Source organism: Astyanax mexicanus, chromosome 5, assembly GCF_023375975.1.
Source record: "Astyanax mexicanus isolate ESR-SI-001 chromosome 5, AstMex3_surface, whole genome shotgun sequence".
Lineage (NCBI taxonomy): Eukaryota > Metazoa > Chordata > Actinopteri > Characiformes > Acestrorhamphidae > Astyanax > Astyanax mexicanus.
This window is the reverse complement of record NC_064412.1, coordinates 24784072-24811064: the sequence shown is the minus strand read 5'-3', so window position 1 is coordinate 24811064 and position 26993 is coordinate 24784072. Positions and strand designations below refer to the sequence as shown.

Sequence of the window (26993 nt, the reverse complement as noted above, 5' to 3'; positions counted from 1 at the left end):
ATTACACTCTACACTCGACTGATGAGGGGAGAGACCGCCATCTACCCACACATTTACCCACACCCAAGGCCAACTGCGCTCTCTCAGACTCTGGCTGCTGATTGTAGGCAGCATGCCCTGGGATTCTTTTATTACCATATATTACAAGACAAGTTATGCTTTTATTTGTATGAAAAAATGTCACTGTAAAAGTGGAGGAATAGCACTGGTTGTACTCTAGTTCTGGTTACTCTAGTGCACTTGGTTAAGTTGAACAATTCTAAAGAACACAATAATACAAATATACATATATATAATAGCTGGACTTTAAAAATACAGTACAATACATTAAAATGATTACAACGTGCAACAGATCAACAGATAACTTTAAAAAAGTATGAAAGTATGAAACTTCGCTTTAAAATTGGTGAAGAAAAAAGCTTACTTTAAATGTTAAAAAGTTATGTTTAAAATGTTATTTCCTTTCTTAAAGGGGCACAAATTTTTGCTGACTCCACCCTCAGCTCAAATTTGAGAAAAAGGCTTAAAAAAATGGGAAGGGTAGTTTGGGAGAGGCACTGGGTGATGTATGGGTTTAGAGGAAGGGCAGAAGGAAGAGCTGATTGGCTCTGCTGATTGGTTGCCGCAGCAGCAGAATTGTGCCCCCTAAAAGCGTTGAGACCCAGATGGTTTGACCGATACTAGGGGTGGGTGGGGGGCGGTATTATTGATTGATCAATCTGCATATTGTCACCTATAGCACAGTTAAACCAGTGAGGGCTCTGCAGATGCAGAAATTGTCACAATAATAGTATTTTTAAAGGTTATGAAACGTTTATACAAATTTTAAGCAGGACTGGTATGTTTAATTACTTCAAATGAACACATTTCAGCTATTATATGAAAAAATATTTTATATATGGTTTACAGTTTAGTGGCTCTTTAACAAAACCTTTTTTTTGTTTTTAAGAGTGCACAAAAGAGGGCACACAACGTGCCAATCAATTAAGTGGAAAAGGGTCAGCGAGCTACAAGAGAAGTGCTTTCTTCATGTGGTGATCAGTGCAAGCGCAGTAGCCAAAATCACAGTTTTTGTATATTGTATAGCTACGTGCAACAAACTGTTGAGTTTATCAGTGATTTAAAATACTATACGTTCTTAAAATGGTAATTTGACATTTTCTTTCCAGTATTTCAGTCTCTCACCATTCAAAAAGATATGAGTAGGGGTGGACATTGATATAATGCCTGGAGGTGTTGCAAACAAGTCAGTGAACTGATTTGCCCATAGAAGATTCAGTAAGTGTGAATAATTTTGTTACGCAAAAATGAACTGCAAGTGTGAGCGCAATATTCAGCAACAGGATCATAAAGTGATATTTTATGCAATCGTTCAGTGCTGTGACTTAACTTCTTTTACTGCACTTCTTTACTCTTCCTGTTGTCCTCTTTCTGAACTGCAAGATCATCATCTGAGGAGGATGCAGAGGTTGAGAAATCATCCTCACACATAACTGCTATATTTTTGCGACTTCTGTGTTACAAAATACTTTATCTTAAAGTGGAAAAACTAATTTAGTTTTATTTAATTTAACCGTTCTGTATCATACGCAGGCTCCATTTTTGGAACCTCTTAGTTGTTTTGAGCATTTAGGATTTGTTTTTTATGTAATATTTGTGTGTTTGTGTGTGTGCGTGTGCGTGTGTGTGTGTGTGTGTGTGTGTGTGTGTGTGCATGTGTGTAAAAAAGCCAGTCAGCAATTGGGTCTTGTTATGAAACTAGGGTTGTGGGTAGCCCTATCAAGATAAGATTTACAGTCGCAAAAATTACTGCAATAAACAATATTTTTGTTATTTTAAGACCATTAAATGCCACTGACATAATGATAATAGAATAGTACAACAAAGACAAAACAATTTTAAATAATCATAGTTTTGGGAATCTATTCATTTTCTTCACCTGCAGCAGTTCACACTGTGTGTATGGAGTCACAGTTATTGAAGCATTGGTCATTGCATGACTGGCTAAAATTTTGTTCACTGTTATACTGATATGATATGACAAATTAAGCTCTTTTTGCTACCTTTTTCCTTAATTGTAACAAAAAATACAAAAATATATTAAAAAAATATATATTCTCACACAACATATTTATTTAACAGCCGACATGAGTAATCTCATTCTTATACTTTCACCATGAGAGGCTATTATTCAAAAATGGATTCAAAAAAGTGTTGTATTGGATGCCGATTATATTTATGGAACATATATATTTAAATCACCAGAGCAAATATCAAACAATGCATACATGTTTTATACAAGTGTTAATTGATGAGTATTTAAATGTAAACAAAAGAATCATCATTAGACTGGCAAAATAAAAATTTTATTCACTGTTTTCATGCATCTTGGCATGTTCTCCTCCACCAGTCTTACACACTGCTTTTGGATAACTTAATGCCTTTACTCCTGGTGCAAAAATTCAAGCAGTTCAGCTTGGTTTGATGGCTTGTGATCATCTATCTTCTTCTTGATTATATTTCCAGAGGTTTTCAATTTGGTAAAATCAAAGAAACTCATAATTTTTAAGCTTATTTTTATCCAGAGCTGTATATATATAGAAATAGAGAAAGAGAGAGAACGAGCAGGTGAGAGAGAGAGACAGAGACAGAGATAATGCCTGAGAGACTTTAGCACAGATGAAAGTAGAGCCATGATTTTGGACCACTTCGCCACGCTTACTTCGCTGTGTGTGCTTTTAGCTTTTGTGTGTGGCAGGTTTTTTTTTTTTTTATCTTTATGTGTGTTTTCTGTGAAGTATCAAAAATAAGCAACATTTTTTTTTAAAGATATTTTGGGTACTCTGTAGTCCTGAGACATTTTGCTACTTTATTGGTATTGAATTTTGATAGCAAGCTTTAGTCATGTTCATTTATTCTTTGATAATTCAATATTGTAATTATCGTTTTAGGCCCAGTTGTGGGTCAGAAATAATACTCATGCAAGTGAATGAAATACCTGTGTCTGAGATTTCTGTCATTTTGCCTGCCAGTTTATTTGACCCATGCCAAACTTTGGACTGTTGTCCAGTTTGTTTGGATGCTCTGGTTTTGGACTCTCTGCTTGGCTCACAGTTATGTTTGAATGTCTTGCCCTTGTCTGGACTTTAATAATGGAGTTTAATAAAGGTCATTTTAGCTACAATGTCTGTGAGAGGCATATATGGCCATATATGTCAGTCCAGCCCTGAACACCACCACAATTCCAATGGCATCTAAGCTAGGAACACACAAACATAAGAAAAAGCTGGCTCAGAATGAAACAAGTGCTATTACATTGTCTAAGAAGGAAGATGAGTGTGTGTGTGTGTGTGTGTGTGTGTGTGTCTGTGTGTGTGTATTTGTGTTTGTAATGACATAACAGGATAAGGAACAGATCGCTAAGTTCTAGCAACATGACTAAACATGATGAAAACAGCAAATAAAGAGGGAAGTTTTGGCACGTTACAGAATTACGAGAGTGACTCTCTTAGAGAAGGAATTCAGCAAACATCATTAAACTCTACACTTTAACTCTACTGCTCTGACCTGTGTCTGCTTTTCATTGTTAGCTCATCTCTCTCGGGGAAAAACAGCGATACGTTATTTTCCTGTCAGCTCTGGGCTTTAAACATTGTTCTAGTCCTGCAGCATTCCTTCCGCGAGTCTTCACTGTTCCTCACAGCGCTGATGATGCAGGCCGGGCCGAGCTGGAGAGCAGCAAACATTTCCTCTCAGGGATTCCAAATGAAAAACAGCACAAGCAAAGTGGAAAAATGCTGTTAAATCTGAACCTTCAGTGGAAGCGAGCGCATCTCAGTTTGTTCACCACAGCACTAATGAAACCAAATGACATTTGCAGGGGATGAATTTCATGCTAATTTAGCCAGCCCACGCCTGTCCTTCAGTAAGAAAAGCACTGGACAGCGGAAACACTGACAATCTCACTAATGGACTACAACAGGCGAGAAGTGTTCACTTTGTTGTATAGATTATGTAATTATTAATGGGTTATTGATTAATAGAATGGCACCAATTATGCCACTCACTATTAAGCATGGCAAAATTTCATTACAGATGGGTGTTAGGGCTGCACGATATATCTTATATATCTTGAGCATCGTCATCGTGACGTGTTCATGCGCAATAGTCACATCGCAGGACTTGCAATGTCACTTAAGGCAATTGAATCAAACATGTCATGTTTGGCAATGTTTTGATTCTTGACACAAGAAGTAGATACACAGTGTTGTAATTTTCTGAGTGCACAGCGCTGTCTCTGTGTCTGTGTGAGTGACAGGCTGCTGCTGCCCAAAAAGCACAAGGGGAAGGCGGAGCAGCCATAAACATGAGGTAACCACATGGTTGGGCACGTGCTTGTAAATGCACATGTCAAAAGCTGTGCACCTTAGTCCAGCACAGTTTTTGTGTGCAAATATGTCAGTTACAGCTGAAATCACGCTTTTAATCCCAGAGTAACGCTTTTATTCATTTTTTTAAAACACCATTTAAATGCCTGATTAAATTGCTGATTATTGTTGCTTTGCTATTTTTCTCCAGTTTTCAGTGATCAGCTGACTCAGCTCTTGGTCAGTCTGGATCTCTTTAATATCGGAATATATATTGCTGAAAAATAAAAACATTTCAATGTCAATTTGTTTTAATATCGTTCCAGCCCTAATGGATGTGTTTCATAATTAAAGAAATGAATATATTAAAATACACTGACATACACTTGATAAATCTTTATAATAACCAACAGTACAAAGCTTCCAACAATCCAGACTTAAGGAATCCAGTCTACAGAAATATTTCAGCCAAATCTGTGTTGCTGTCCACTGTAGTTACTGAATGTAGACATGGGAAGCAACAAGCAGTGAAAAGTTGAATTATATAGAAATCACCAGTAGCAGGCTCTGATGGAGGGAACTTGGGTGATTTTAACAGGAAATCATGTCATTCTGCTACTAAAGATTAGTGATAGATTAGTGATAATTGAACTACTGCATCCATTGAGTTCAAAGTGCTGCACTATAAAATCAAGTACCACATACCTAATTTTAAAAATCACAAAAACTCAACATAAAAAGAAATGGAAAAAAATAGACAACTAACAGCTCAGGATTTAAATGGCGGAGAATAAGTTGGAATTCAAATATCCAGGCCTGATCACCTTTGAATTTCAACAGAGAGCGAGGAACATCTAAACGCAACTGGTTAGAGCAAGGGGTCGAGCAAAGGTGAAGGAGGCCAGAAATGTAACTCGGAGCTAAGCCATAAAAAGCTTTAAAAAAACAATAAAACTTTCTATTCCACCCAGTATTTCACTGTAAGCCAGTGCAATGATACCAGTACAGTCAACACTAAAACTCAGAAAGCTGAAGAATCTAAATCATACATAAGGATGATTTATTGTTTTATTTATTTGAACAAGAAAAACGAATAGCTTTACAAAAGCAGGCCAGGGTTTCGTTTTAGGAAATAGGAACTGCGATCTTCCTGCTCAGAACAGCTGCAGGGAAAATACCTGCACTAACTGGCTCATCTGCTGTCACCTACTGCTATCAGGATAACATCACATATCACACATGCTGACACACACAGATATCAATGCTCATCCCTGCACTTTCACACCAACTGCAGACTATGAGGAAGTGCACATACGTCTGAATTCAGAAGAATTCACACCGCCACACCAACCAGTGCACTCTCTGGAAGTTATGTAGAACTGGCTCGTCTGTTATTAGCTGTTCCGCTTTGTGTCTTCTCAGTACCATAGCTTGCTTCAGGGCAGTGCGGTCGGAAAGCTGCAGCAGGACTGGGCTCTAATGTGTCCTGACATTAAGTTGAGATTTGCTGTAATTTTGAAATCTGTGAGGATTTTTTCAATCATATAGTGTAAATCAAGCTTCAGTGATCAATTATCAATAACATAATTAGGTAACACTTTATAAAAGGGTATCAATTAACAGTACTTACGACTGATAAGTATTTGTCTCAACGCATTATTGATTGACATTGTTATTAAGGCATTATTATTAAACAACAGTAGATTTAATTAATGAATTATAACACTCATCAAAAATGTTGTAATGAACAATAATGTCTTAACCAGTGCAAATGAATAATTATTTGAGATATTCTGTCGCAAGTACCGCATTTTACAAACTATAAGGTACACCATATTAATGAATGTCTATTTTTCTGGTCTATTTTCATACATTAGGGTGCAACGGATTATGAAGGCATTTTAAGTGACAATAGTAAGGAACAAGGGTGTTGCCATGTTCCCTCATAATTCAGCAGGTCTCTCCTGAAAACATTTTATCTGGGTAAGTAAAGCGCTTTCGTTTACTTACGGTAAGCTTAGATTTCCAGTATTTTAGCTCAGTTAGCAGCAGCACTATTTGTGGTTAGCAGCAGTGCTAACTGCGATTAACAGCAGCGCTAGCCGTGGTTAGCCGCACTTAGCGCTAGTAAATGCTGCCCGACAGAGCTACACTGAGAAACCCTAAGTGTTCCGGTAAATCAGGGCACTAAATACAATAAAAAACACGCAGACTGCAGTCCGATATACTCACCTCTGAACGGTGAAAGAGCTGACGCTGCAGTTAGCGACTAATGCTAATACTGCTCCAATCTCAGTGCTGGAGAAACTTCACTAAAATTCCAGTTTAACTCTGTTTTTTCAGTGGAGTGGCTTTACTGTTTCTTACAACCTGACTGGTATAATTCATAGAGAAGGCGCACCGGATTATAAGGCGTCAATTTATTAATATAAGGCATCAATTGTTGGGAAAATTAAAGGATTGTAATTGCGTCTTATAATGCAAAAAAATACGGTACTGTTAATTAATGTACTCTTATTGTAAAGGGTCACTGATAATCAATGAATAAATAATTGCTGTTTATTAAGAAGCACAAACAGAGATAGCTTCCATTATAAATCTTTGGTATAAGAGACTGGCACCATACCATCATACCACAAATCCTCTGTCATTGCCCACTGCTATCTGACACCCAGCCAACAGTCTATTTTCATGCCTTTTATCTGAATCATTTAAATAGCAACAGTGCTTTTGAATATATCTATGCCGACAGGTGTGGTGGTCTGAAAATTTGTAAATTTCTGGTGTATTTCTTTCTTGGTAACGAAAACCACAGGTGTGCCACGGTCTGAAATCAACCAAGATGCAATCACGTGCAAGGTGTACTTTTCCAGACATTACGATAGCAAAGACACATCGACACAGCCTAAATACATGCCTAAAGATTGCTAACATAAAGCTATAGGAGTGCAAACAATGCACCAACAAAGTGTATGCAGCATTTAGAAACACTTTACAGACTACAGCTGATGCCCAACGAGCATGTATGTATTGTATCTGCACGAAAGTGACATTGCATTCACCTTGTACATGTAAAAGTCATAAACAGACGCATATCTGATTCTGCATAGCTTGTGTTTTTCTAGTCCTTCATCAGGACGCAGTTGGTTGGATATTTCTGGTTGGTGGATTATTCTCAGTCCAGCAGTGACACCGCGGTGTTTAAAAACTCCAGCAGAACTGGCGCAATAATTATTAACTGTAGAGCACGTTTCTCTGTTTTTTTTTTTACATGCATAAATCACATCATCAGGTCAGAAATTGCACAGCTGTTTTTCCATACAGCATTCCCATTCATGAACTCACAGCCAGGCTCATCACACAGAGTGTGAGAGAGGGAAAGAAAAATGCGCACACATTCACACAGTGAAAAACACCTTCAGTGTTCCGGTGAATTCCAGCAGTGAGGGGAAAAACAGGAAAAATCTGTGCTCTCCTTCCTGCCCACTGACCCTGTTTGTGTGACACACAGGAAGCAGTTTAGAGCAGACGGGGGGTCAGCGCTTCCCTCATTGTCTCCGCCGCTGTGGTTACATCACCAGCCAGCAGCAGACTGGGGAGGCCCATACAGGCCTAATGTGTGACTGTGTCTGAGAAGGATGGAGAGGATGTTTTTGTGAGGGCATGAGGGAGTCTCTTAAAAAAAAAAAAACGAAGGGAATGCGGTAAAAGACGTAAGTAAGAATGTAAAGGAGTGATTAAGAGACTGATAGCTTCCTTTCTTACTCACCTCTGAGAAATAGCTGAGTGATACATTATGGAGTGTGTATCTCTCCCCAGAACACTCCACTGGCTTTACAGTCATTTCATTTATTAGTGATACATGCACTATAAAGTAGGGACACAAATTTTAAAAAGTGTTCTCTAATGTAAAAACACTGTAGATGTGGATAAAAATACGCAGATGTCTTAATTGTTTTTTAAGTCTCTTTAAGAATAAAATTAAGAGAATTTGGTTAAAGACGTATGAATGTAAAGGAGTAATTTTTCTCTAAAGTATAAACACTGTAGATGTGAATAAAAATTATGTGAATTTCTTTGGTCTGAAAAAGATCAGGTTGTATTTTACAAGCGGTACCACTTTAAAATAAGACTACCTTTATAAAGGGTTAATAAATGGTTTACAATTAGTTTATTAATGGTTACTAATTAGGTTGAAAAGGCCTTAAAAATCATTAATAATCAGTTATGTTGCTGTGGGTTCACTATTTGGCAAACAACAGGTCTACGTACATTTCTACGTATGTGTTATAACTGATTATTAATGATTTTTAAGGCATTTACAACCTAATTAGTAACCATTAATAAACTAAACCATTTATAAACCCTTTATAAAGGTAGTCTTATTTTAAAATGGTACCTTACAAGCTTATGTACAATCCTGTCCCACAGTAAAATACTCCTTTTCCTTTTATGGTAGGCTTGTAAATAACTGAATAAGTTCTGCTCTGATTGGCTGGTTTATGGCACTGCAATGTCTCACAGGAGTCACATAGAATAGCATAGCATGGTTTAGCAAATAATAGTATATATCATAGATTTGTTTTAAGCGCTGTTTTAGTCTTTAGTCTTTAGGCTGTTTTGTATTATTTTAGTCAGTTTTGGTCATAAAGGCTGTAGCTGGTTGGCTATGGTTAGCTTTTGGTCTAATACAGGTACCTGTTTTTTCTATACTCTCCCAAAGTGGCCAAATAGGTCTCAAAAGGATAGGGTGTATATACGGCAAACAGTTATTTCATGTTTACATAAACAAGTTGGGTTTCTGTAGCTTTGGAGTAAAGTTATAAGGTTATTCATATTGCAAAATTCATTACTTGTTAGGTACATTCGCTTCTTAATTTCAGATGTCCTATAGAACTATCTTATAGAATAATAGAATAATATATAACTATAAATCTATATAACTAGAAGTCACATAAATGTTGAGTGTATAAATGTGTGTGTTTTTCACAGTGGTGTATCCTTAATTCAATTTTTACCAAGGATATTCCTCCCTAATGCAACTGGAGATGCAGGTAGAGTGAATAGTGATACAATGACAAGCCAACTAATATTCACTGTAGTTTTTTATAACAAGTCTAAATCCTCGTTTTCAATCATCGCACTGTTTCTTTATCCTGGTCATCTAGAGCAGTAGCACAATAAGCCTACACAAACTTTCCACAGCCTGCAGAAACAGTGCAGAAGGGTAAGCTTGTGTTTACAAATGTCAGTTAAAAATAGTATCATACTGTGTCTCATTGCACGATTCCCATAAAGCAGGGTAAATGAGGATTTGTGACTAATTCTGGCACGTAGCCACGTAAACACTGTCCTAATGATGGAGCTGTGGAATATTTGTGAAGATCAACAAAGAACTTTTGTTGTATTTGTTTAAGGTGGAAAAAAGATTATATTGTATGTTTGTATAAGAGGGCAAGATGATTTTCCTTTTTATCTACAACGTTAACATTTCATTTTTTTTTTCCTACATTGGAAATTAATATTAAAATCACCCAGACCACGAGGGAACACATAGGCAATCATGCAGTAAACCTAAAAGTGTAAAACAAAGCAAAACCCAGTGCAACAGAAGGAACTCTTGGTATTTCTTTCCTGAGGTGGTCCTGATGAAAGCCAGTTTCATCATAACATTTTTAATGGTCTTTGCAACCGCATTTGAGGATACTTTTAAATTTCTTGATTTTTTTTTAGATTGACTGGCCTTCATTTCTTAAAGTCATTTTTTTCTTTACTTAGTTGAGCAGTTCTTGACATAATATGGATTAAAATATTACTCAAATAGGGCTATTCACTGTATAACAACCAACTCTACCTCTTCTCAGTTTTACAGCTGTTAACTGAAAGCCATTGGAGGTGATTCTCTCTACCTCCTAAAGCATAAATGTGCAAAGCTGTTATCCAAGCAAGTGGGGCCTACACTGAAGGATTGAAAATATAAAACATATTCTGGTTTGTGCAACACTTTAATCAATTATTTCTCCATGATTTAGTATGAATCTACAATGCAAAAGAAATGAAAATGTTAAAATAAAGAAAAAACACTGCATATCGCATATACAGCTCTGGAAAAAATGAAGAGACCACTTCAGTTTCTGAATCAGTTTATCTGATTTTGCTATTTAAAGGTATATGTTTGAGTAAAATGAACACTGTTGTTTTGTTCTATAAACTACGGACAACATTTCTCCCAAATTCCAAATAAAAATATTGTCATTTAGAGCAAACAAGAAAACGAGATATGGCTAAAATAACAAAAATTATGCAGAGCTTTCAAAAAAGTTCATATTATACAATTTCAAAAGTTCAATAATCAATATTTGGTGGAATAACCCTAATTTTCAATCACAGTTTTCATGCATCTTGGCATGTTCTCCTCCACCAGTCATACACACTGCTTTTGGATAAATTTATATCACTCCTGGTACAAATAATCAAGTAGTTCAGCTTGGTTTGATGGCTTGTGATCATCCATCTTCCTCTTGATTATATTTCAGAGGTTTTCAATTTGGTAAAATCAAAGAAACATATTATTTTTACATGCTCTCTTGTTTTTTTTTTTTCTAGAGCTAAATATGCAGCACATGCACAAAAACTTATGCTGTCTAAATGACTGAAATATATTATTTTTGAAGAACAGTAAGACCAAAAAAAAAACATCCTGCCGCTGTTTGCTTTAAGCAGCAACTTTTTTTTATCTGATCTGTACAATGTTTGGCTTTTTCTATTTCAGACACATTCAAAGTTTCATTGTTTCATATCCTAAGAACCCCCAGTAAACTGAAACTGGTGGAGTTGCACTTTCACCCAGTTCAGTGTGCATGCCTAGGGTAATAAAAAGTACAAATAAATAAATAAATACATAAAAGAATAGAACTGAATGGGCTGCAGGGCTGGAGGAGGTAGGAACACTGAGTTCATCAGAGGATTACGAACCATAAGATCAGGCCTGGCTGCCTTCAGGAAGTGAATATCTGTCCACCTGTGCTGAGAGGAAGTCAACAAAAGCCACATGCGAGCAGATTGACGTCAAACACAAACCACTGCACCTGACAGGAACATCTCTTACTGATTATTCACACTCTCTCTCTCTCACTGACTCTCTCTCATTCTCTCTCTCACTCTCTCTCTCTCTCTCATTCTATCATAGCCTTTCTTTCTTTTCAGCCACTGCTCTATTTATGCTCTACTCCAACTATTATAATATAACTATTATACTATTATTCTTGTTATAATAGTTAGAAAATAGTTTCTTCATATTATAGCACATTTAGAAACTGTCACGATTAATACATTGCCATCATATTAGATAGTGTTGAGTTACGCAAGGCAAGGAGACAATCATTTTGTCATGATGAAGCAAAAAATGTTGAGTTTGGGATGAAATTCTTATTTTGTAAAATAAAAAATAAATAAAAATAAAACACTATTTATTGAACAATTACTAATATGTTTATCAGATTTATGGGCAAAAAAAAAAAATTCATGTGGTGCAGTGGTTACATCTAGATGAGTCAGAAGCTACAGGGCCATATTTAAAGTAGTAGTAGTAGAACCACATTATACACAGTTTAAACCACTTAAAGCAGCATTGGGTGAGAATTTGGGTGCATTGCACATGGGCTCTTCTTACAGGTGGAGAGTATAATAATTTGTGCTTTAAGACACCCCTATTATAAATATATACTGTACACATACTGTATATTTCTGTACAAGCTGAGAGAATCTGAAAGAATCACATGGACTGAGCCAGCAGGGTAATATTACAGGGTTTAATACTAATATTGCTCGAGTTACGCAGGGTTACACGGTTCTCGAATATAATTTATTCAGCAGCTGACATGCTAGGGTCAGAGTGGCAATCATACATACATATTTCTTCTTTTTACAAGTCTGTAGAGCATCTTAATACTTTACAACTGGTATTTTAAAGTAAAAAATGCTTCATAATGCTGCTTTAAAAGCACTGTGTGGAGAAAGAAGCCTTTCCTTAACTACAGGTGGGCAATATGATGAGATTTTAGCTTATCGTGATACATTTTCTTATTATATTGACAATATTTTGATGTTATTTTTTAAGCATTTGAAGGACAAGATAGATGCTTAAAGAACACTGACCCAAATGCACATTTCGCCACAGTATTATTATTAGTACATGTATGCATCATTGACTTCTGTTACAATCTGATGAAACTCTTAATTAGAGGTGTGCCATATCATATCATATGCAATAATATCGACAAATCAAATGTACTATTCATTTTGGTGCAGTGGTGTATTCTTGAAATTATTACTTATCTATTTTTTTTTCATATTGTTATGGCAAAAATAGCCTGAATTATCATGATATTATTTTAGCGCTATATCGCCCACCCTTAGTACCAGTACTCAGCATGGGACAGTGTTTGAATTGTTGTTCATAAGTATCTGTTGCTACTTTTTGAAGGATTTTGACCATGATTATAGAGAACATTTTTTAAATATTGTGTTGTAATTTTTATCATATCACCCAGGCCTATCATTATCACACAAGAGCTAGTTCACTACTAGAATGAAATTAAAAGCCTGCCTTAGAATTGGGAAATCACAGGAAAGCACTGAATCACAATGGAGTAATAAACTCTGTAATGCATTCTGTAATGTATACCATGTCCCTGTAAAACGCTGTATAACATGAACCAGAAACGCCAGTATTTCTCAAGTGCGGTTCTTTCTCTTCCAGCATTACCTCACTGAATCTAACACAGCCAAGGATTTCACAATTACTACAGCTCACTGCTGGTTTCAAAGAAACACTCCCATTTCTCTGTATACTCCAGATTCCACTGGTGAACTGCTCTCTGATGCTGCGTCCACGGCCTCCCTTAGGAACGAAGGGGGAATTCTGTAGAATTTTCCCAGCAATTATCACAAAAGCATGGGGCCTACAAGTCAGACTGTACCGCTCCCATTACACTATGGTGTTGTGTGATCTTCTTTTGTATGTGTGTGTTTAGAGAGTGTGTATGTGTGTGTGTGATCCTGGATATATGAAGTGTATTATAATTAGTAATAAATTAATATTATTACGTGTTGGACATTATTACATTATTAACTTCTGTTACAATCTGGTGAAGCTCTTAATTAGGGGCGTGCCATATCATATCATGTGCAATAATATCGACATATCAAATTAGTATTCTTGAAATTATTATTTATTTTTTCTTTTCATTCAGTGTTTTTTTTTCTTTGGCTAAAATAACAAAATCGATGCAGAGCTTTCAAACAAGTTCATATTATAAAGTTTTAAGAGTTCCGAAATAAATAGTTTTCATGCATCTTGGCATGTTCTCCTCCACCAGTCTTACACACTGCTTTTGGATAACTTTATGCCACTCCTGGTGCAAAAAATTCAAGCAGTTCAGCTTGGTTTGACGGCTTGTGATCATCCATCTTCCTCTTGATTATATTCCAGAGGTTTTTAATTTGGTAAAATCAAAGAAACTCAAATAGTGGTCTCTTCTTTTTTTCCAGAGCTATATATGCATTCAGTGTTTTTTTTTTCCATATAGCCTGAATTATCATGATATTATTTTAGCGCTATATCGCCCACCCTTAGTACCAGTACTCAGCATGGGACAGTGTTTGAATTGCTGTTCTTATGTATCTGTTGCTACTGATGAATTTTTACCATGATTATAGAGAAAATAGAGTTTTTAAATATTGTGTTATACTTTTTATTATATTGCCCGCCCAGGTGTGTGGTTAGAGATGTGTGTGTGTGTGTGTGTGTGTAAGAGAGTCCACCATTCCCTGTGGTTTTCTAAAGCCCATTTACAGTAACTCCAGTGACAGTAGGCACTGTTTTTTATAGGAAGTGTGGGTGAACGCGTGCACCAGCATGACCATTCTCCATTTCCTACAGTCTTCCAGAAGGCATATACAGTAAGTAGACTCAACAACATCAGATATGGGTAATATAGTTTGCTGTGTGTGTGTGTGTGTGAGTGTGTGTGTGCCTACACGTATGAGCATGAGGGCAATGAGTGCCTGCCGTTTCCTGTGGGCTTCCATAGGCCGTATACTAGACTCAACAATGGACAGAGTGGCATGAGTCTATGTGTATACGGACACGTATTGCCAGGCCAATCATCAGAGGCCAGTGCTGAGATGAGTGATGGAGGAGAGGTGCTGGGAATAGTGTGGGTAGTCACGTACTATACCACAGCATGGGGTAAGAGAGGGCAGTTGTAGATCTTGAAGATGACAGCAGTGCAGGCTGCTTTGTTCGGCTGGCTTTTTAACACAAAGAAACCTTTGTGGAACCACCTTAGTAAAGCTAAGACCAAAGCTATGACTGGAAAAGATGAAGTCAAGACAAGACCTCAAACTGCTTTCCTTCCCAATTGCCTACCTTTAATAATAGAAATGATGATATAAATGTATAATGAGCTCTATAGCTACAAAAGTGTATACTTTATTAAGCTGTTTAAATTGAATTACGTAGTAACTATACAGACAGATAGAGATATCATTATCTATAGATTCTCTTATTAAAGCAGATCTCATTCAGGCTAAGTTCACATTACAAGCCACATTGCTCAAATCCGATTTTTTGCTCAGATCGGATTTGGCTATCCTGACGGGTCACATTTACAAATGTAAGTGACCTGTATCTGTGTGTAATGTGAACAAATCTGTCCCTGAAACGCTTCACATGTGCACATTGATACGTGTATAAACGTCGCCTACTTCACGAACAACAAAAGATGTCATATTAGAGAGACGACTCGTAGCTTTACAAGGGTAAAATGGATGAATTAGCAGCTCATATGTGGAGCATATTTTGCTGGAGTAGAAAAAAAAACACATTAATTCTGATTTGACTGTTTACATTCATGTCGCATGTCCATGAATCGAATACATATCCGACTTAGGATCACATAAGGATGTGGCTCAAATCTGATTTAAAAAAAAAAAACAGATTTGGCACATTTACACTGCCTTGAAAACATCAGATCTCAGACGCATTGAGCAAAAATCAGTCACTTTAGCCTGGTAATGTGAACGTATCCTTAAATCCAGTGGCTACAAATATTGAGAATAACGGCTCAGTATAAATACTATAGAATTAGTCGCAACACCTGGCAAAGCAACTTTCCTAATCTATCTATCTATCTATCTATCTATCTATCTATCTATCTATCTATCTATCTATCTATCTATCTATCTATCTATCTATCTATCTATCTATCTATCTATCTATCTATCTATCTATCTATCTATCTATCTATCTATCTATCTATCTAAAAGCTGAGTTCATAACTAACATTCTACAAACCAATTGATATGAACGATAGAGAGACGCAGCCCACGCACCTGATAACAACAGGATGTTGATTACAATTACAGTGTAAAACCAGAATTAGCCAGATCAAATATAGACCTAAACAAAGTACCAAATACCCAAAATCCTTGGTGTGGATTCTAGTCCGGACCTTCAGGTGTGAAAACACCCTTATTGTTAAAGCCCCACTCAGCCACAACAGCAGCAGCACCTTTCACGTTTTATGGAACACTAAATAAACAATGATATCACACCAAAACTCTTATACAGTGCCAACTTTTACAGTGCCAATCTGATAACCCCATGAATAACATCACCACCTCTCTGAGTTACATCAACTCATTTTGGGTAAGAAAATAAATTGTAGTTTTTTTTTTTTATCTGATTTTATCTTGGAGTATTTGTCAATAACCTTAGCAATCAATAATTTATCTAGCTAAGATACAAAATTGCTGTACGTAGATACCTATGTATGTACAACAATGAAACGACGAAAGTGTTGGCACCACTGAAATTTCTCCCATAAAATGACTGAAATTACACATTTTGTTGCACAAAAAGCAGAGAAAAAAAGTTAATGTGTAATAATTTCACAAAAAAAAACTCAAAAATGGGCCACACTAAATTATTGGCACACAATTAATTATCTGATTGCAGACCCTTTAAAAAAACAAACAAAAAAAAAAACCCTGAAATAAATCGCTTCCTATAATTAAAACATTTCTGATTTGCCAACACTTTCGGTCATGACCATATACAGATACTTATAACAGAACTTTGTAATTCACCTTGCAACTTCAAATATATACAAATTATGTGAACATTTCATACAAAAAAGCTAGTTTTATCCATTTTCACATACTTTTTAAAATAAACTTTTTGATATTAATTGAATTTAGCTGTTTTGGCAAAATTTTATCATGTACAGACAAAATGAAATGCTCCAAAATGACTTCAAATTAAATCTTTTTACACTGGCCTCTTGTAAATAATTTCACTTTTTTTCAGTTTGTGAAATGACGTGAAACACTCAAGCATTTAGTGCTAAAAGGTTGGGAATTAGCTCAGTCATTTGTTTTAGAAAGGGGAAAACGTGATCGCGTTATCTAGCTGCAGGCCTCTGCAGTGCTGAGCCAGAACTGTGAATACCCTTATCTACAGGGCAAGGTCATAATGCAGAGATGAAGTCAATAAAGAAAAGAACAGTCAATACGAAAATCAGTTCCAGTTTAACTAGATATCCCGGCACATGACAGAGGCGGGGGGGGGGTGTTTTATATGGTATTATACGTAATATGGCATCTTACCGGAGAGGCAGACTCTGGTGATTGGAGGCTGATTGGTGGCAGGAGATCTTCTAGACAGAGAGAATAGAGAGGATGCATGTTCATAATGTTCTTCTGTACACTTTACATTTTGCAGGATGGGAATATGCTACACTGAAAAACGAAGCATTCAGTTTAAACCGTACACAACTTATCTGCTTTTATATATATATTTTTAAATAATCAAAATAATCATAAATAAAATCACAAATAAAATAAACATGTTTCTTCTAAATTAATTTTTTTTTTTGGGTTATTTCAACTGAATACCATGGTAGAGTAAGGATAATTGGAAATCACACTAGTCTACACAGGTCTACATTAGTAATAGTAAATATAAGACATGTATAAAGAACTAGAGACCTCAAAAAAGTGACTTGAGAAAAAAGTTGAAGTGTTCTTTAAGCATCCCACTTCAACATTTCTTATTAACATGTGCTCAGGAAATTCTAAAAAAAAAAACATGTTATTCTCATCTCATTGTCGCGGGGGGGGGAGGCTGGAGCCTATCCCAGCAGGCACCGGGCGGAAGGCAGGATACACCCTGGACAGGCCGCCAATCCATCGCAGGGCAGACGGACACAGACAGACAAACAGACACATTCACTCACACACTCACACCTAAGGGGCAATTTCAATCAAGTTCCAATTAGCCTGAACGTGCCGTCTTTGGACTGTGGGAGGAAACCGGAGGAACCCGGAGGAAACCCACGCAGACACAGAGAGAACGTGCAAACTCCACACAGAAAGACCCGGGTTGCCCCAGCCGGGAATCGAACCCAGGTCGTCTTGCTGTGAGGCGGAAGTGCTACCCACTGCGCCACTGTGCCGCCCAAAAACATGTTTTTTTGTAAATTAATTAATTTAGAAAGTGCCAATATTTCCAAATAATTGGAAAATATACAAGTCTACATTAGTAATAGTAAATATCAGACATTAAGCTCCACTCTTAGTAGAGATTTAGTAATTATTGTGTTATGTAGATTCTATAGAAAGCAGAGGAAAGTTAGCAGTGATAAAGGCAGAACGGGAGCAGCGAGGTCTTCTTATAAGATCAGCTTGATCAATTGATTCACTCAGTGATGAGGAGCTTCATCAAATCCGGTGACAGTGCAGAGCATCTACCTCTCTGGCTTTAGTAATAATGTGGGTTTAGAATGATTCCTAACATTTTTATAATAATAACTGTAGAGAGTAACGATGCAGCACATAAAAAAAAAAAAAATAAATAAATAAATAAATAAATAATATATATATATATATATATATATATCAGAGTAACAGTATTAAACTCATTGAAAATATGTAGTGAAGTAAAAGTAAAAATGGAAGTAGGAGAACAAAAAAATAATACTTCAGTAGATACAGATACAGCATTTTAGTACTTAAGTACAGTAGTGAAGTAGTTCTACTTTACTCCTATACGTCTCTGGTAAACACAGTAGTATCTGATCATCTGAATAATAACAGTTAATAGTAACTGAATAATAAGCCTACAAAAAAAGCTAAAAGGCTAAACTTTTTTATTAGCATTTTTTAAACAATATGTTTGCTTGTGGACCTAGCCATTAATTTGACAAGTTGTTGCCTGCAACGTTATTGGGCACGGCCGCTTTTCCGAGTTCTTCTACGTATTCCAATGTTTCCAGAGGGAACGCCAGAGGCAGAGTTTGATTTGATCTCCATCTGGGGCCAGTCTGCCTCGGACAGGACTGAACCGAACCTAACAAAGGCCTTTAATGGAGCATCCTAATTGGTTTGACGTAGCTTGTGGTAATTCAGAGGAAAAAGCGGCCCTCAATAAAAGCGAGGAACCACCTTTCCTTCTTCCACTGGTGGAGCTCAGGTGGAAAAACGTGTCACTGAGGGGCTTTGAAAGGACACACGGAAAGTCCTAAGCAAGCAAATGCTTTTGGCTCATTTTATTATTCGTCCTAATGAAGTGTAAAGCATGAAAGGAAAAGGCTGGGGAAAACGTCAGGAAACATGTCTACGGGCAGTATGGTCTTCTTCAACTGTTCAACTTAATGCTTACAGCGCATGGCAATACTGCCCTCTAGTGGTGCAATGGCTGAACAACACCTGATACATGTCTAGACGGTACGCACAAAAAAAAAATCTTTTATATTTCTTATATATATATATATATATATATATATATATATATATATATATATATATATATATATATATATATATACACATTTTTAGTACAGTATTGACACAAGATTGAATGTATTTTGACAGCTAGTTTTGATGTATGACCAAATATATTCTCGTTTCTAAAAACGACAAGCTGAAAGAACTTACTTGTTGGATGTACACTGTACATTAGTCAGCACTGTGAAATTGTTTCTCACACTTCGAAGGCTGGCAAGAACCTAGACAAAGAGAGAGAGAGAGAGAAAGTACAGATAATATTTGAGTCATGTTTGAAGATATAAAACTAAACATTTACAGAAGTAAATAAGCCTGAGTAAACACTCCAAGTCACTCCAGTTCAAGTGATGCAAGAAGACGTTTCATGTTTACCTGAGCGAAAGGTGTGACGATTAGGTCATCCCCATGTCTGTAAAGAAAAGAAAAAAGAAATAAAAAAAGCAGGATATGACGTTACTCTCAGTTCTGAGGGAGCTTAGGTTAACTACGAAACCATGTTACACAACATCACTGACGGTCGTCACAAATCATTTCCAATTCCCAGGAGTTGAGAAACGACAGTGGACTCATTGTGAAAGTATGGTCCAAAAAAAGAATGCCAACGAGGCCGACTGACTGAGGACTCTAAATGGCATAAAAATGGGTTACAGGGAACAATCCACCCAAATCCCAGAGGTCCAAAAGCAATTTGGCTAATAAGACTTCAGTGGGAAATGTGCTGTTACGTAATGACAGGGCTGTCAGTGCCAGCAGGGGCCATCAGAGGAAATCAGGCCGCATTGAGACAGACTGCGGCGTGCAGGGCCTTACTTACCCCCATTCAGCCCAACACTCAACCGCCAATCAAGCTCTTCTCAGCCTAATTTGTTTTACTCACTCTTTACAAAAAAAGGCTTGTTCCCATTAACATGCTGATTACAGGAGTTGGCATGCGTAGTCTAAAAGCGTGGTCAAAATTTTTAACACACCTGATTGCATATGTGTTCTTATCTGATCTTATACATCTTAGACATTATTATTATTATTTTTTATAAATTTATTTCAGATTTTTTTCATTTTTTCTCCCAATTTGGCTATCCAATCATCGCCCCCCTTTGTGTGTCCACATCACCAGTGGTGCCAGCGACCCTAGGAGGGTGTGGACGAGTACACACCTCCTCCGACACATGTGAACGTGAGTGTGATGGGGAGAGAGCGCCATCTACCCACCCGGAGGAAGCAAGGCCAATTTTGCTCCGGCAGCTGATGGCAATCTACTGTACATTAATGGGATTCGAACCTGCAATCTCTCAATCATAGTGGTAGCACAGTAGACCGCTGGACCACTCAGTGGCCCCCATCTTAGACATTTTAATCTAAAATCATTATCCAGGGTTCATACACTTTTTATCCAATACATATCCATGATTTTTTCAAGACTTTTCGATGCCTTCAAGACAATTTTTATGATTATACAATTGTATTTCTTTATTTTATTTGATTATACAAACATTATTGCAAGACAATAATACTAAAAATCTAAATTGATTATCGTAGGTCTAAAATGAATCTGATAAAAACTTTTGACACACACTCTTTAATAAAAAAAAAATGTGTGTCAGGTCATGAGAGCTCCATCCTGTAGGGCTAAATTACTAAACTAACTCTGAGCTTTGTAAGCTTAAAATAGATTTTCTCCATCGATAAACAGAAACACAGTCTTTTGTAGACTACATTTCCATGACTTTTCCAAATCCTTCTGGGTATTTTTATGTTTCCAAAACTTATACAGGCCTAGAAATTGCACATACTTTGGGGAATTAATGTTATCTATTTATTTATTTATTTATTTATTTATTCTTAACCAGTTTCTTTAAAGTGAGAAAAATGTCAGTATGCTCTGACAGGATAATTGTGTGCCTGTTTATAGGGTTATATGTGGAGAAATAGTGATAAAGTTAAATATATGGTATGTGATACGTAGAAAAGTGCATGTGTAACGCGTTTTGCATGTTTTTAAACCAGTAATGTTAATACTTATTGATTATTAATTATTAATATATTAACTATTATTTGCCTACTGATGACAGGGTGGACGCACGCATGACGGGAAATACCAAATAAAAAAAAAATTATTAAACTGGGAAAATATGGTTTCAGTATATCTAAAGTTTTATGAATATGATTTATAGTACATTTTGAGCTGTCCCAAAGTCAAGCTTGTAGGCAAAAGTGTATAGAATATGTCAGGCTCTTGGATCCCACTGTTTCCTATGATGTAAGAATCTGCACTCTGTAGATTATCATGTGACGGCAGGTTTGACTCACAGCTCTGAGGCGATGGAGGAGTTGCGGGACATAGATTTGGGCGACAGGTCGTAGTCACTGTCGGAGCGATAGAGGAAGGACTCCCTCCGCTGGTTGTGGCCTGGAAAGTTGGTGTGCAGGACCAGGCCGGAGCCGGGGGAGGCCTGAGGGTCCAGCGGACTGCAGCCTGCAGACGGGCCATTCTCCACATCGAAACTGTAAAAACAAACACCACCAAACATCAGCAGAAGAAGACAGACGAGAGCAGGTCTGCTTTATCTGCTGTGCTGTCAGATCCTACAAACATTTACAAAGTGAAGACTCACAGCGGCAGCAGCGGCGGCAAAAGAGGATCCACTTAATCAAACTTCAGTATTTATAAATTCAATTCACTCACATATACACACCTTCAGTCTTTCCAGAGTACGCTGTAAATATAGACTCATCTGTTTAATAGATAACAGTTCTTTAAAACAACAAGAAAAGCTATTTTAAGAGCTATTCTGAACAGCAGCTTTATGAAGATAATAATGGGTGAATATCATCACTGACATAATATATATATATATAATATATATATAATATATATAAATTATTTTTTTTTTGTTCGACTTATTTATTATTAATATTTTTTTTATTTCTTTATTTTTTATTTTTTTTATTCGTTTAAATCACCTAACAGTTCTTTTAAAAACGAAAAATCCATAATGTGGCAAAAAAACAAACAAACAAAAAAATAAATAAAAACTTAAAAACATATATCGGGCCCTAATTATGGCTTAAAATGATGCAGAATTAAGGGTTTAAAACTGATTTTAGACTTAAAGACAAAAATCTGACCAAAGACTAAATATCTAATATGGGGAAAAAAGAAATCTTTAAAAATACGAAAATGAGGAGAAAAACTAAATTTTGGTTTTCACATGACCATACATTAAAGAAAAACAAAAAAACATAGATATATATTTTTAGATATAAGTTTAGATATAAGATCTAAGTTTTTTTTGTAGATATACAATTTATTAAGATTTAACTGGTTACTTTTGTTATTTATACCATTACTTATTAGAATTCCTGCTACTTAAACAATCTGGTTTGCTGATTAATTATGAATTATTTAACTGGGTTTTTTTCTGGTCTTCAAATTTACTAACACCTCTTATAAATTCTATAAACATCCAGAAATTGATTATAATTAAACATATGAGCAAAGTTTAGTGATTAGTGTTTTTGAAGATTATAAAATGGAATTTTATAGTGATCTCAAAATCGTCCAGCACCAATGAATGTAAAATATTGATATTACTTACTTATTGATTGTTTCTTGAAACTAAACTGAGCAACTAAACTTTTTTTTTGAGAGAGTGTGGAAAAAGAGAGAAAGAGAGAGAGAGAGAGAGAGAGAGGGTGAGAGAGATGTGCAGTTTGCAGACGTTTATGTAAGTAGACCCCTGAGACGAGGAAGCTGTGGAAAGTCTCAGATATTCCCAGCACTGAGGGAGGAAGCAGAACGCATCCTTCCACCCTCAGGAAGTTCAGAGGAGACCAGCTCAGCACACTTCAAACGAGACACGAGCCGTGGAAATGATCACACAGAGCATTACCCACACAAACACTGCTCAGACACCCCCCCTCCTTATACTGCGTAATGTTTGTGTGTGTGTGTGTGTGTGTGTGTGTGTGAGTTATCTGGCAGGTGGCAGGGAGGAGGAGATACTGGAAGTGTTCCTGTTTCCACTCTTCACAGTTCTGGTGGCCTCCTGCATTGGCCTTTCGCCATATTGCAGCAGCACTCGAGCTCAGAAGGGACTCCCTGACTACGCAAGCAGCTGAGGAAGAAACAGCTGTGTTAGGACAAGCCAGAGCTACTGTGTATGACGAGGCTGAATGTTTGTTTTATTTTTAACCCTTTCAGGCTATATGTGGGTCCACACTTCAGTTTCCCGCTTTACTGCTCTTAACTTGGGATTTGGCGACCAAAAATACGACTGAAAAAGACCAGATAATGTAAACAGAAAAATGACTAATACATGTTTGTAAGTCGTATTGAAGTGTTTTCTATGCAGAGCCATAAATTACTAAGATGTGTCAATAGTATATACTGGGCAGTATGGACACCTAATGAGAATTCAGTTTTATACATTTTAATCTTTAGTACATTACATTACTTGGACAACCTCACCCTTCAGCAGTGATGTTATGGTTACTTTGAAAAAGTAATCCGATTACTGATTACTAATTACTCTTTTAAAAAGTTAGTTACTTTATGGGTTACTTGATTTAAAAAAAGTAACTAAGTTACTTTACAAGTTACTTTATTAGTTACTTTCAGCAGCTGCAGACACCACCTCCCGCCGCCTTAACATAAAAATTATAACCAGTTTTGCCAGTACTCCCTTTATTGGAAAATACATTTTTAACAGCAACAATGTATCTCTTGACATTTATAATTGAACTATTTCCTGAAAAAAATAAAATATGGTCTTTCTTGATTTCACAAAACATAAATACTTGTTTTTATAAAAAAGACAAAATAAAGAAAGTCTGACATATTAAACACTGTAAATCTGAACATTGAACAAAACCATGCATATTTAATTTTTATATGTTAAGGAGTGAAACAGTGGAGTGGGGTGATTACACCATTGGTTGTACCTCATTAACAGAAGCTTCTATTTCTTCTAGGCACTTTGTTGTCAGCACAGAGTGTACAGCACAGAGTTTATTGGAACCTTTAGCTGATACTAACTTAAAATAGTGGCTAAATTTCCAGCTACAAAACGCGCTTCTCTCGCCTGCCTTCATGGATTCGTTTGTGTCGCTGTGTGGTGTGTGTGTTGCATAGCTCAGACGTCACCCACTAGACTGTTGGCAGGGTGTAGGATAGCAATAAGCATTACGATGCACTTTGCACAGGGCATACTATAGGGCCCCAGATGTTACAAAACGCGGAAACTGCATAACCAGTGTCAGTCTAATTATTAAAGAGTCTGTGTCACATTTGGACCAAATATTTTAAGTCAAAAGTCTTAGATCTGAGCCAAATCTGAGGCAAGTTTAATGAAATTAAATGCAAAACATACCTGCACTGTTTGGCCTTGTTGTTGTAAATTGTCTAAGAAGGTAAATTTGGCCCAATTTCGCACGGCTAATGCAGTGCCACATGAAGTTTTGAGGTCTGTAGTGATCGACTCTGCAGAAATTTGGCAACCTTTGCACACTATGCATTGACAGAGCGAGTTTCTTTCATACCAAGTCACTTCCACTTTATCATAATAGCACTGACAGTTGATACTTTAGATATTTACCAGTGAGAAAATTTCACTACTGTAGAAGCAGTCTGCATGCCACGGAAGTGATTGAAACCTGAGTTCAATTATTTAAATGGGAGAATAAATATTTTTCTAAAGTTATAAAGCATATATATATATATATATATATATATATATATATATATATATATATATATATATATATATACATACATATATATACATATATATACATATATATGTACATATATATATATATCTGATATATATATATATATATATATATATATATATATATATATATATATATATATATACATATATATATGTGGAGTTACACACACAGAGTATAACAGTGTGAAAAAAAAACAGGTAGATTAAACATAATAGTTTTACCTGACTGTCTAATTTAGAGACGGGGTTGCCAGAGCAAGGCTGTGTACGTGTGTCAACTAGAGATTCTCTCATTAAATATTTATATAAATATAGTTTCAACATTAGATAACCTATTTCAATCACATTACAGAAGCGAAAAACAGCTTGCTTAGTTTTTTTTTCCACACAAACCAAAGCTTTCACAGATTCAGATTCAATAATGGCAGCAAATGATTAGCCGTATGATTGGAAATTGTGCAATTAAAAAACAACAAAATTTAAAGGACAGATATAAAAGCAATACATTAAAAAAGTACAGATTTTTTTTTTTGGTAAAACGTAGGAAGTAGAAGTAAAAATCATTAAGTGACACAAATACTTTTAAAATCTGTACAGTACAGTACTTATACTTATACTTTCCACCACTAAATACTATACAACACATATAAATCCAATTAAACCCAACATTTTTGTCCCTGAATAACTTACACATAAACTCATCCACACCACAAGTGACCTCTACCTCCACTGCTCTCAACATCTACACCCTAGACACCCTCTAAACACCCATACATTCACCGAGGCTGCTGCTGCTGATGATATCTCCTGGAATTGGTGTCTCATGACTGACCTTGTGACCAGTCGGCAGGAGGTCGCGTCAGACTGGTGCTCAGAGTCTGGCAGGGGCTTTGTCTCTGCTAACATCACGCAGCTTATTAACAATCTCACAAAGGCTCAGCAACATCCCACCATTGTCATCCCTCCTTCCTGGTAACGACCGACAGCAATATTGTGCCCTGCGATGGGTCTGTGTGTGCATGAGCTGTTTAGCGGAAGCTGTGAGGAGTGTAAGGAGACTCTGCTATAGTAAATGATATGCTCACATTACACTGTAAATGACATGACAGGCTCAATTTACAGTCAGCTTCACACAAACCTGGTTAACACTAACACTCCAACTACCTATAGGGCAGATTCTTAGTCCGAGCTCCACTTATCAGAAAGGGCTCTGGCTTTCTAGCTCAATACTGAAGCCGACACGATGATAAAACTCTAATACTCACAAAAATATAATGTGCAATGTCCACAACAATTAGTTTTTACCAGCAGCAAGTAAATCAGTAAATTATTAATGACTTTTGAGAAAACATCTCAGAAGGGTCCTCAGGAAGCTGCTTGAGAGAATGCCAAATGTGTACAAAGCTACACTGAGGCAAAGCGGACGATTTTAGATTTTAGATATATGTTTTTATGGAACTTAAAAGCTGACATAAGTACTTAAATCTGCAATTTGTATACTTAAATTCAATTAAATTGACTTTTAATGAGCTTGAAATACAGCTCTGGAAAACATTAAGAGACCACTTCAGTTTCTGAATCAGTTTCTCTGATTTTGTATAGGTATGTGTTTAAGTAAAATGAACATTGTTGTTTTATTCTATAAACTACAGACAACATTTCTTCCAAATTCCAAATAAAAATATTGTCACTCAGAGCATTTATTTGCAGAAAATGAGAAATGGCTGAAATAACAAAAAGCTCTTAAAATAAGTTTTAAGAGTTCAGAAATCAATATTTGGTGGAATAACCCTGTTTTTAATAACAGTTTTCATGCATCTTGACATGTTTTCCTCCACCAGTCTTACACAATGCTTTTGGATAACTTTATACCACTCATGGTGCAAACATTCAAGCAGTTCAGCTTGGTTTGATGGCTGGTGATCATCCATCTTCCTCTTGATTATATTCCAGAAGTTTTTAGGTTGATTGGTAAAATCAAAGAAACTCATAATTTTATTTCCATAGCTGTATCAAATGGTGTTATTCATATCCTTGAATTCTG

The 26993-nt window shown here is 36.3% G+C and overlaps 2 protein-coding genes across 4 annotated transcripts in view; one reads left to right on the top strand and one right to left on the bottom strand.

Annotated features, from left to right (window-relative positions):
- Window positions 1-26993, bottom strand: part of pde4ba (phosphodiesterase 4B, cAMP-specific a) — a 343053-nt gene that overhangs the window by 62255 nt on the left and 253805 nt on the right. For all 3 annotated transcript variants that reach the window (XM_022675871.2, XM_049479226.1, XM_049479227.1), the window contains 4 exons: window positions 21525-21719; window positions 19590-19626; window positions 19368-19438; window positions 17040-17089 (listed from right to left, as the gene is read on the bottom strand). In XM_022675871.2, coding sequence (XP_022531592.2) covers window positions 17040-17089; window positions 19368-19438; window positions 19590-19626; window positions 21525-21719 — 353 coding nt within the window. The remainder of the gene's footprint in view (window positions 1-17039; window positions 17090-19367; window positions 19439-19589; window positions 19627-21524; window positions 21720-26993) is intronic.
- Window positions 1-26993, top strand: part of LOC111195860 (G2/M phase-specific E3 ubiquitin-protein ligase-like) — a 675934-nt gene that overhangs the window by 451924 nt on the left and 197017 nt on the right. The gene's annotated exons all lie outside the window — the stretch shown is intronic.